The 12988-nt window shown below is 35.8% G+C and overlaps 1 protein-coding gene across 2 annotated transcripts in view; it reads right to left on the reverse strand.

Annotated features, from left to right (window-relative positions):
* ARHGAP31 (Rho GTPase activating protein 31) overlaps positions 1-12988 on the reverse strand; it is an 870295-nt gene that overhangs the window by 111273 nt on the left and 746034 nt on the right. For both annotated transcript variants that reach the window (XM_044073118.1, XM_044073119.1), the window contains exon 4: positions 6537-6619. In XM_044073118.1, coding sequence (XP_043929053.1) covers positions 6537-6619 — 83 coding nt within the window. The remainder of the gene's footprint in view (positions 1-6536; positions 6620-12988) is intronic.

Here is a 12988-nt window from a genome sequence, read left to right on the forward strand (position 1 = left end):
AGCAGAGATTACCAGATTTCCACATTAACATTTGTTGTAGGTCACTGAACCATGCTGTAGAGCATCTTCCTAGTATAGCACTGTGGCTGGGCTGTCTCTGAATCAGAAATGGTTATTGAGAGGGGTAAAATGAGATTACTGCTCAAGGAAACCTTTATGAATTCTGCCCCGTGTGTTGTTGTTTCTTCCTCTTTACATTCACAGCATTTCCTTTTATTGTATTTTATCTTACCTTTATCCGGCAAAATCTTCCACAAGAAATCGCGTTCCTCATATAACATGTCATAATTTCCATTCTATTACGCATATGCTATATATCTTCTTTTAAACCATGGCAATATCAAATGATATTTTTCATAATCATAGTGTAAGATTCCTTTTGTTCACCATCAGTGTCATTAAATTTTAACATCCATAATTTCATTTTATTTTCATATTCTTTCCCTTCAATCCTTTCCTGTTTATTACTTCATCTCTTTCTCCCTACATTTTGCAGTATGTCAAATTTCACTTATAACACTTTCCTAACATTTTAATTTCTCTTTGGTACCCTTTCTATCATACAAGGTACCATTGCAACCAAACATGTAAGAATGTATTTTATTTTTACTAGAGCAGTACAATAATCCCAACAGATTACTTGAAGCATAACTCAGCTGAAGAAATTAATAAAAAATGTGGAAGTACAAATTCCAGCTGATGACTAAAACAATGAGCAAATATTATTAACAGAGGAGGAAAAACAAATGTGGATAAACTTTACTAGGAGATATGAAAACTCAGCAGCAGGTGAAAGCAGAGAGTGGAAAGAAAATTGATGTAGGTGAGGGAGGTGTTATGTAATGTGTCCATTGGAAAAGCTCTTGCAGTCAGATTTTTGAGGGAGCTGTGTTTTGACTTGTGTTCTGAATGTCAGGAAAGGGAAGACTTCATTTAAGTTAGAGGGAGGTATTGCCAGAGTTTGGTTGCAAGAATGAAGAAGGAGTGATTACTACAATGCAGTTTGATTGGGGGTACTAAAGTGAGGGAGTCAATTGGGAGATGCTGTGGAGGATGCAGGAGGTAGTTCTATTATGGAGTTTGACAACAAGTGATAGAAAGGCACCTGGGTGAAGAAGTTTGAAAAGTTTAATTGTCTGGGATACATATGACTTTGGAAAGGGTGGTGCAGTGAAGTTTATGTGGGAGGAATTGAAAATAAATCAGAGGTTTTGTTTTCAGTAGACTGTAGAGTGACTGAGGTTTTTTTCATAGGCTGTGGTTATGAATGGGGCACCATATTTAAGTTCAGTTAGGAAGACTCCTTCCTCCATTACAGCTCTTGCCAGTCTGAAATGAATGGGGATATTTTACAGGACCTGATCTTTTTCCTAATGTTTTCATTGTGTTTGATAAAGTTAAGTGATTGGTCCAGCCATAAACCCAAACATTGAAAAGACATGGTCATTTCTATTTGGAGTACCATTGACATGTGTGATATTGACATTTTTAGGAATTTATTTCAGCTTTTATGAGATTCTAAATACCATACCTTTAGTTTTGATGGATTTTAGGAGTAGTTCATGATTACGCAGTCAAAAATTAAGGGAGTAGAGGTCAGACTGATACTAGATTTGAATAGTTGAATGTGAGACATTGGGCTGTAGGATAACTATGTATTCAGTGAAAACAGTGATAGGAAGGTCACGGAGGTCAGAGAGTAGTTTATTAATAAAGAATGAAAACAACAGCAGGGTGCGGATGCAGCCCTTTGGCACGGCACTCCTTTGTAAGGGGTGCCGGAGGTGATAGGGATGATGATGATGATATGATTTTGACTCTTAAAATACCTATTTCTTGAGAAATCTTGGAGCCAGGTGACAATGTTGAACTTAACTCTGATTTTTTAAAGGGAGTGAATGAGCAGCCTGTGGTCAATATGATCAAAAGCTTTGGTAAGATTAATGAAAAATGCTCCTAAAATGTTTCCTTTGCACAGATTGAGAAAGATTGCATCTGTAAGTGACCATAGTGCAGTCATTGTGCTCTGGCCAGTCCTGCAGCCATGTTGTTTAAGGGTTAGGAGATGGCACTGCTGTATGTAAGTGGACAGTTGGTTATAGTTTTTCAATTATTTTACCAAGTGTAGGAAGGATTGAGACAGAGCTGAAGTGGGAGGCATTCTTTAGCTGACACTGTTTGAGAAGGGGGTTGATAACAGCCATTTTCCATATGTCTGGCAGTGTCTTTTAAGATTATAAATGTGGAGAAGAAGTATTCTAAGGAAGTCTGCAGACTGAGATGAACCAGGTGAGCAGGCTTTCTTCAAAAGGGGGTACATATAGGGAAATGTTTTCTAGTAGGGGCTCAAAATCTTTGTCAGTGAGGTTTTATAAGATAAATGAGGGGGATAAAATGTGTGTGTGTAGGGGACTGAGTGAGTTGGGGGTAGAGGTAGAGACTGTGGTACTAGAGAGGTGGCTAAATTCCTTGAGAAATTCAAAGGTTATCAGTCGAGCTTAAGAGCTCTGGGTGGTGATGGGGAAAAGGTAGGAGCTGTGGATTGCCAGCCTGTGAGAAGATTTACCTCCTGCAAGAAGTGTTTGAGCTTGCCTAGCAGAGCCAGTTGTTTGTTGTTTGTGTCTGAAATAGTTTGATTTGTGTTGTATATGGTTTGCTCAGCAAGGTTACACAGAATAGTAAATGTATTAGCATTTTATGATGAGGGGGGTTGTTTCTATGAAGGCACCCATTTTCTCTAAGTTTTAGCAAAGGTTTCAGTTCAGAGGTTAGCCAAGGGTTTTTGTTTTACTTTTTGCTATCTATAACATTAACGTGCACTTGTTTTATATAAGCTTGACTCCCCTCACATAGTTACATATAAAGCCATCATTACTTGTAGATTGAGCAAAGATCCATGGGTAGTTACAAGGCATGCAGATAAGGAGACCATTGATGAGCCTAGCCCAGTTTGCCAATTGCTCCAGAACAGGGACTAGTCAACTGACTTGCTCAGTCACACTGTAGGCAAACAGAGGCTAAAATGATCAAACCCTGCTCTACAAAAAGCAGCTTGTTAAGAGCTCATAGCCATAATTCTGTGAGCTAGCTGATTCTTTCCTTAGTCAGTATTCTAATGTAATATTTCTCTACACATGTTGGTAAGTAGATTTCATACGTGTAGTTTTCCTCCCAGCCTTGGACTGTACAGGGTTGCCTTTTGCTACTCCTTTTCGCCTCTTCTTTTTCTAAGCACAGCTTTATTAAATTATTTTCTTATATATATATATATATATATATAAAAATGAGGAATATGTCTTGGAAAGGGAAAGTATGCCTGCAAAAAACATAAAGGTAGAAAAATATAAAGTATGTCAACAGCGCATTATTCCTCTTTAATACAGACATAAGTTATTTTATTTTATAAACGCTTTTTTATAGAGGGAGTATGCTGATCACAACTGACCAATTTCAGACCATGGTGACGGTCTGAAAATACTATTTGTTATCAAGGTGTGGCATTATCAAATAAATGTTAAGAAGTCACCTGAGAAAAATAAAATAAAAAAAAAGAAGATAAGGAATTCAACAAAGTAAAAAAGATTTCTGTTTCAGATAGAATCTCCTGAGAAATGGTGTTTTAGCAAACAACCTGGGAAGCCCTTTACTTGATGGTTGCTGTTTAATGGAATATTGAACACAGAAACTATTTCAGCTGGTACTCTTCCATTTACAATTTGTGTCTTTCATTAATTAACTGAATGGATTGTTTTATTATTTTGCTTCCAGCTGACTTTTTTATCTGCAAGTACAGTTGGAGTTACTAAGTGAAAGTGATGCACACGCAAACAATTTCTAGGGTAAAATGAAATGTTAATTTTATTTTTTTTTCATAAAAATTTGGTTAAGGGGTACACAAAAAACTCAGAATATATTAGAGTACCAGAAACCATTTTCCTATGAGTCCTCATTTACAAAATTTTATCTATAGTACTTTAACATAGAACCATTTTTAGAAATACAGCCAGCGTGAGAACATGTATTACACTGAATGGATAGCATTGTTTGTAGTATGATTTGTACATATATAAATATTTTTATGTGTTTCACAAAGCTGAATGCCTCAATTTAACCTTAACATTTATAGGACTGACTCTCAAGGGTTTGGAAAAGCTAATACAAGGGTTTTATAAACTTAATTAATGGCTTGCCTTCAGGCTATTTCTGGACAAAGCTCTGTTTTAGACATTGTAGATCCATGATACTTGTAATGTTCTATTTGACAATCACATGCTCTGTACGACGAGTTATTAACTTCAAGCATCAAATTTTTCATTGCTCGCTCTCTGCACTCTCCCCTCTGACTTGCTTTTCCACAAGAAAAAATACAGGCTAACACGTGGCTCTTTATATTTGCATGTTTCTACAGCCTCTACATCTTCTTAAAATGGCTGAACTTAAATACCTTGATCTTCAAGCCTGTCATTTGCTTGATCAAGTTACCATTATCTTCTGCCCCTCTTTCTGTTTTTATCCTCACCAATGTTTTGCCATGCCTTTCTGGGTTCACATCTTTCATTATTCTCCAGTGATGCAGCTATCAGGACTGACATTTAATTCTATGTCAGGCAGCTACCCTAATCTGCCCATACATTTTCATATTCCAACCTCTTCTTCCTGTGCAGTACAGATTCCCAGCACCTTATGACTCATCACTACATCTCACGGTATGAACTTCACTGGTAAGAATTCAGTCACATGCTAATGTTATTATATAATCCACACACAGCATTTTAATACACCTTTATCTGCCCTCTTTGTTCAACTGTCTTATACAGTGCACCAACTGTAGAGAATTTAGAATATTTACAAGTTGTTCTGATTTTCTAGAAAATTCCTTAACAAATTCTGCAACTCATGTTACTTAGTTTATATTGGTAGGCTATGGAGTGGTTGCCTTATAACATTAGCTGCATATCTGACGCAAACTGATCAAAAATTAGGTATCAGACCATCCATAGCTTAGATAATATAGCTTTGATATTCCTTTACCTCTCTAAGGTTGCTTACTACTCTGCTTCAATTTGCCTGTCAATTGTCTGTTGCTACTTCAATTAACTTCTATTGTATCCTCAAATTGTACTCAGTTTCCATATATTTAATCTTTCCCAAGTTAAAACACTGTACTTTGTCAGTGCACTGGACATTAAACAACCATTACTTGTACAATACTCAGTAATTCACATTTCTCTTTTATACCTGATCTCAACATTTACCACAAAAATGTACTGCTATTTTTAAATATATTGCTTTTGCTACTTTGAGTCTTTGTAAGTTGTACTACTATTGTGTATATTTATTATTTGCTAAAATATCAATGTTCAAACTTATTCCACCATTCAATAGACAAATATGCTTTTGTCATATCTGTTTATTACTTGTGTGTCTCATTAGAATGTATTTTTGTACAGCTTATTGTTTAAAAAAAATCTTGTTTGGAGATATTTTCTACCTTGGGATTTTCTGAAATGAACTTTCCAGACAGACAGAACCAGCCAACAAAGATTTTAATGTCTCACATCCTCACTGAAGCTGTGTGTTGTTCTTCTTATCTTGCGTATTTGGTAGCCTGTTTCCCACCAGAAATTAATTGTCTCAGTATAATTTTATTTCTAGTGCATTTGAGCCACAGCTTGTTTCTTTTTTATTTATTTTTTTTATTTTATTTTATATTTGTTAACCGGGAAAGTCCGACTTGGAACGAAGCCATTTTCAGCAGAGGCCCGTAGAGAAAGGCTCCAGATGCATGTCTTTGTAACGTGGAAGGAAACTGGAGCACCCAAAGGAAACACACACGAACGCAGGGAGGACATGCAGAGTCTGCACAGAAGGCACCCCAGCCGAGAATTGAACCAGAGAACCTCTTGCTGTGAGGCAATAACACTACCGCTGCACCACTGCACTGCGTGTTTTTTTCCTATTAAGTGCTATTACTCTGCTAATTATATGCTTTGATTTCTTTAATCACAAGTGCCTTTCGATTGCATTCCTACATTAGCATCATCTAGTTCAGTGTGAATTTCTTCAGACCTTTTTTATATTCTTAGCTAAATAATAAGTAAACACTCTGCAGACTATTACATGCACAGCCAATAGCCTAATCGAGATCAAAGGTGAGAATTAAGCACTGTACCCTGTGTCCATGAGGAAAACAACTTAACCATTATGCCATGCATAAGTAATACATTATTAACTTATTACCTTGGCAAAACAGACAATAATTAAAAGTGTAAATCAACAGTAACATGCAAAAATGTCATCCAAATCATATCTTTTCTGTGGGTAGCAGTGACAAACAAGCTTAAGCTCTGAGACCCTCTATTGATTACCTTCTAATCTGACTACAGCCTAGTTTGGTACATTATCCCTACTTAGCATGAGTAAATCATAACCTTTCCCATGAAGCCCTAATAATTCTATAACAACTAGAGTCACATCCCTATCATACCTTAGCTGCATGGATACTATAATAAATACCTGTAGGATTCTTACATTACCTGTAGTGAGAAGGGGGCAGCTCCCTGATGACAGGTTGGATCCTGATAAGCTGTTCTTCCTCATCTGGAGCTGATACAGCCTCCTGCAAATAAAGAGAAAAAAACAATGACATAAAATATGGACAACATTCAGTTGTAGGATTCTATTCTGTCAACAAATACTCTGTGTTTGATTTCTTCTGAATGACTTACTATGTAAGCGAAGTTAAAATATAATATACAAACAATGCCTTGTTCATCCTGAGCCTAGGCTATTAAAGTCAGCCTTGCTGCTACACATATTTGTTACTTTTTTGTATTTTTAATGCTAGTACAAATATATTTTGTTGCATAGATAATACATTTCTTTATACTAAGACCTCAAAGATATATTTAAAGCACTTTTAAACATTCACAAGGTAGCAGTAATGAAATAAACTGAAGTGACAGCCTAGAGTGTGCAAAAGTAAGACAAGCATATAACTGTCTACAAACAGTTGCCAAATGAATGGCATTTACTATCTTACTAAGGAGTAAATTCCACAAACTGGTACTAGTATATGCAAAAATTTTAACACTGATTCCATTCTCAATTTATGAATCTCTTTCTGTCTTTACTTCTGACTTCATCTAAATGAATGCACTGATGGACAGAGTCAGCATTCAATCAATGGAGCAGAATATGAAATGCAACGGTTTTGATTGGCATGGATGCTGTCTTACCAAGAATTTAGTAAAGCAAAATGAATAATGCACCTACACAGAATTCACTTAAAAGTGTCAAATGAGCTGTGTACTATACACCTGGATTTGATCTTCACAACATATATTACTTCTCCAGACCAAAGCTCACTGTCCACTCTTAAACTCAGTCACTCTGAAATTATGTGATCATTAAACCGTTTTTGTGGACCCAGTTGTTATGCAGCAATCAGCCATTGATATGATAAGGAATTACTAATATGCCATGGAATTACCAGATCAATCAGCAGTCACTTTTGTGAGTTTTACTATCTATAACAGATACAAATAAATGCCAGGTATTTCCAGGAACGGTTGCATATTCTCTTGGAGGTATCCATTGGTAGGTATGCATGAGTAATACTATCAGTATGCACAGTCCTGTAGTACTGCTGCCTGCAGTCTCCTTCTGCAGAAGGACAATCAGAGTGGTGGAAGAAGACATTTGTCTTGTCTCCTGATTTACTTAGCACATGCCTTACACTTTACTGATGAGTCTATAGATCTCATACAAAAGCATTTACAGTCATACTTAGATATGCTACCAATACATATTAACTCTGTTTGAATTGCAGGAGTCAATTCTGGGCACATTGCAAACAGCACTTTTGGCTAACATCAAAGATTGATACAGTACTAATTTGATGAACTTTAATCTTACCCTGGTTTAGGAATGGAGTCCATTCTTATCATGGTATTAGAAATCCAAAAGACCTGAAGAAATTAAACCACATGTTCCTGTACAGTTGAGTAATATTCTTGTTTTTGGGTCAAGTGATAGAAAATTGTTTACACAGCATAAATTGTGAGACAGAGTTCTTCTGCAAGGATGATGTATCTGTTAATGCACTGCATTTAGTTCTTTGTGAAGAATTATCCAGAATGATCTAATTCAGACACAAGAGTTTGGATTCCTGGAAGCTTGAGAAGGGTTGCATGAAAGGTTATCAGAAACTATAGGATCAGCAGATTTCTGCAGAATTCAGTACTATAGCATTTTTATATTTTATAGTTCTAACTACATATTTTACAGAAGTAATAAAGACTTCTGCTAGTATCATCATTCAGTAATGAGATAAAAACAGGGCTGTATCAAGTGCTCACCATACAGTACAAATAGCTTTTCTGCGCAATCTACAAGTGGCGAAGGTTTACTGATGTCATAAAGTGTTATGCCACAGGGTGGCACAGTATTCTTCTTTGACTTGTATAATTTGATGAATTGCTTACCAGATATCCAGTCTATAAACCGAGTCTTACACAATAAAATTATGTCTCAATCTCTATTTTTAGCCTTTTAAAATAGATCCATCCCTATAGGTACACTTCATAGGATTGAGGGTGGCAGAAGCAGTTTGTCCTTCAGGTAGTTAACTACTATTAAAACGACACACACTCTTGTGAGTGGAAAGCTTAACAAAGGATAATTATGAACCTGGGAATCCTGCAGTCATGGAGTACATTAAATATTAAATGACAGCCAAATACTTTATCAAAACCTTACCTTATATCCTCTGTAACATGCAATAAGCCTTCTCTCCTGCTTTTCTGTCTTAACATAACTGTGTTCTGATTTTCTGTCATGTAGTTGCATAACAACAGTAGAAACAAATATCATAAAGTTATATATTTATTTATTTAATTATTTATTTTGCTTACTGGGAAAGTTCTTCTGGGCACAAGTCCCATTTTCAGCAGAGGCCTTGGGAGAAATGTTCTGTTTTACAGAATGAGTAAAAGGCAGTTATACAAGATTTACATAATCAATGGACATACATACATATTTACAAAAACTAGTAATGATATGACAGTTTATCAAAAAATAATAAATGTACACGCACAGGATAGTAAACGTACATACAGAGAATTGTAAATGAACATACATAGAATTGTAATGATATGAGAGTTAATGAAAACATGACAGCTAAATGAAGAATACATTAACTATTAGCTAATATCAAGTTTATGAGTTTAGTTATTTTCAAATTAAATCAGATGAAAATAGATATTGAGTAGTTGCCAGTGAATTAATTATAGGACGAAGATGGTTAGAAATTATGAAGGAGTATTGAGGAAGTCCAGGTAAAAGGGAGATGGAGACAGTAGTGGAGAGGAGCAGATGATGGTCAGATAGTTACAGATCGTGAAGAAGTACCTGTATGATGGCCAATTACATATTAAATAGTATATTAGTGGAAAATTAATTCATCAGCATGTTTACATTAAAATGAACTTAATCAATTATTGCTTAGTAACAAAACATTGATCCAGATTAAATGACTTTGAAAAATTAATTCAACCCACATTAATAGAGAAGACTCAAATATGCAGACTTAACTCTTTTCCTTATACAGGATCATCACAATATGAAGAGACTAACAGTCTGTGAAAGTGTATCAGGGTTGCTTTGAGAAATTCCATCTGATGGACAACAGAAAAATAACAGCACGGTCAGCATTTAGACAGAATTATAGCTAACGAACCCTAACTCGGTGACAGATCTGAGCACGAACATCAGATCTTCCTAGAGTTGCAATTGCAGCCCCCTAGAAAATTAAGATACATGCTTTAAACAGTCTGTACCAGCACTGCTTATCAAATCAAGTCAATTCAGCATATACAAAAGCAGTGATAAATGTTTTAAGCCAAATCTGAGACCAGACAGAAGTTACATTTTATGAGACCAATGATTATTTTCAGTATTCAGTATTCTCCTTTTTGAGATTTATTTCCGTTTTATTTTATCTTTATTATCTGAATGTTTGCTCGTCCTTTCTAGGACAAACTTGTAGGAAGCATATTCAATTGATCTACGTCATCTACAGTTATGGCAAACTGGGTCACAAAGAAACAAACCTGGCATTATGATATTAACACCTAAATGTGACTGTAAATACCAACGGTTCTGTTCTGAATCAAAATCAAGAAAATACTCACCAAAGGGATTTTACTGTTTTAAGAGGAGAATATCATTTTATAATATTAATATGATTATTTTTCCTTTGTTATTATTAGTAGTTCTGTGTTACCTGCCCTTCTAAACACAAGAAATATTAGTCACTCTTAGTTGCTCTGTGGTAACCATAGTATAGAAACATTAATATAAAATAATGAATTTTCATTCGCATGTTAATAACTGCTTGTTACCATTTTATAGAGGAAAATGTTGCAGTGATTATTATTTTCCCTTCTGTCTCAAAGTATAGTTGTGGTTATTTCCACAAAAAGTACACCAGCCTGCAGAGTTGGTGACCAGCTAAGCTTGATGGACACAAGCATTCTTTTTTAGGGACAATTGTCTGATTAAGTGACTTGATGACAGTTACACACTAGTCAAATGGGGGGGAAGGAATAAAACTGTAGAAGAGAAGGAGCATCTCATTAACAACTCAAAGCCCCAGTCATCCACACAAACGCCCAAAGTATGCTTTGTATTAACAGCATTGGTCCTCCACACAAACCCCAAAGTACACTTTATGTTAACCATCTGATGATCCTCTGTGCTAACTACCAGATTGATAAAGTATGTGGTACCTTCTACTAGTGTTTAACTAAATCCCACATAAGAGAGTCGTACTACTTTAAGAATAATTATATTCAAACCACAAATGTTGAACCCTAAATAATGTTAGTATTAACTGCGCAAAGTACATTTAGAACTGAATGGTTTCTGCAACAGATCACATAAGATCAGAAGATAAGTGAAGTGAAAGAAAATGCCTTTTACTTATGATGCCAGCATTGCAATTTTGATTAGTCCTTCAAAATTCAGTCTGTGATCTACTGATCTATTCTTCTTTTCTACATGTAGTTGCACTGTGCTAGATGAACTCTCAGTGTCTATACACAAAGCCTTATTACACTTTTTTTCTGGATTATTCCTTAATGATGTTTAGGAAGACTTCACCTTTCCTCATTCCTCCACATTCAGTGAACATGTCTTATACACAATAATTGTTTGTCAGACATTTCCACAACTCAAGACGATCAGCTTCATGAGAGGAAACTTAAACAAGACACCGGGTCCATGACTGATGGCTCCGTATTACAGAGAGATGTTGGATTGAGACTAAATCCATGTTAATTTAGGTTCAAGTAGCAAGTTAACTAATCAGAGGAACCTGCCTGGAGTGGTTGAGAGAGAAAGATCTGTGTCTAATGGGCTTATCTATCCTGGGGGACAGTGGCAAGGTATGAACTCACCACCAGGGCATCTATGCACCTCTCATGTACCCATCATTTCATATTATCCACTCACTAGCAAGGGAGTTGTGATAAGGAAAATAAAGAAACATCTGAGACATAAACAGACAATAGCTTATTGGTATCCAACTCTTGCACCTGTTATTTGGCAAAAAGATGAGATAATAATAAAGTATTCCTCACTGGAAACTAGAAATACTCTCTGAAGGTAACGTGGGTGCCAAGTACGGTAGGATGGTGAAACAACTAGGTTAATAAGGTAAAACTAATCTTGATTAAAAATTGACTAAAAGAACTTTCCTAAATATTACCTGAAAAAGAGATATAAGTTATCTATAGGGAATTCCAAATTAGAAAGAGGGGAGCTGGCTCCCTATTGAAATGTCAACATTTGAAACATGTGCCGACAAGCCAAAAATAAAACAAAGACCAAAAACACAGAAGACCAAATCTTAACAATCACACTTCTCCTTCAAACAAGCTTCCTACACCCCCAATCTTATACATACCAACTCTGAGATCATTATACCTTAGAGAAAAAGGGAATATTCCAAGAAATGGCATCTTGAACTTAGTATAAATAAGTCTGTTTGTTCAGCCATTCAGTTTCTGTATTCCGGGACTCACTCTAGTGGGTTTCAACATTTCAAATGGTTACCATAGAGACACATGTAATGATGCTATGTTTAAGCCAGGTAGGGAGAATTGAAGGAAGGCAGTTGGATGGTCAAAAGCTGTCAGCGACAAAAAAAAAAATCATGATTGTTAACAGGTACTTTTGCCTCCAGCTCTTTATTCCAACTTTGAAAGAAGACAGTGATATCTGAACAGCAAAAAATAAATTTAAATGTCACTTATAAGACAATGAATTCTAAAACATACTGTTCTACACCTAAAACATTTTTGCAGGCAGTTTGGTATAAACCCTTCTACCCTCATTATGGGGAGCTATCATCCCCACAGCCTAACTAACTATAAATAGTAACTTTTAGGCTGATGTACCTTGGAGAAGAGAGAACTCTTCAAGATATTGAAACTTTGCATATGTTACCTCACTGGCTCATAGCTCAAGTCTCAGAAAACAGGACTGAAATCAGGGTCCTTAAAAGGTATCATTGTTTTTTGCCACTTCAAAAAGATGCCGGTTGACTGATTATACTGAATTGTGCATATATATTACAATTCCCCCTTCCCCTTCCAGTCTAGGATATGAATGAAAAGGATCCAAGAATGACCTGTTTGCATAGCCAATTAATAAATGAATAATTAAGAAAAACATACTTGTTCAATTTATCCTCAGCATCCAATGTCCCATGTTTTTATCCTGACACACTTACATTTGATATGATTTTGATAAGATACACAAAACACTGGGATGCACTGTATAGGCTACACAGCAGCACACAGATGTTTTGTGTTGCATTTACCCTTCAGTAATGGTGTACATGATACCTGTCATCACATTTCCTGCCATGGGACTCCTTAGTTGAATTCAACTTGGAAGAAAGCTAAGATCTTAAAAGCACCAT

Source organism: Protopterus annectens, chromosome 5.part1, assembly GCF_019279795.1.
Source record: "Protopterus annectens isolate FY-2018-M chromosome 5.part1, PAN1.0, whole genome shotgun sequence".
Taxonomy (NCBI): Eukaryota; Metazoa; Chordata; order Ceratodontiformes; family Protopteridae; genus Protopterus; species Protopterus annectens.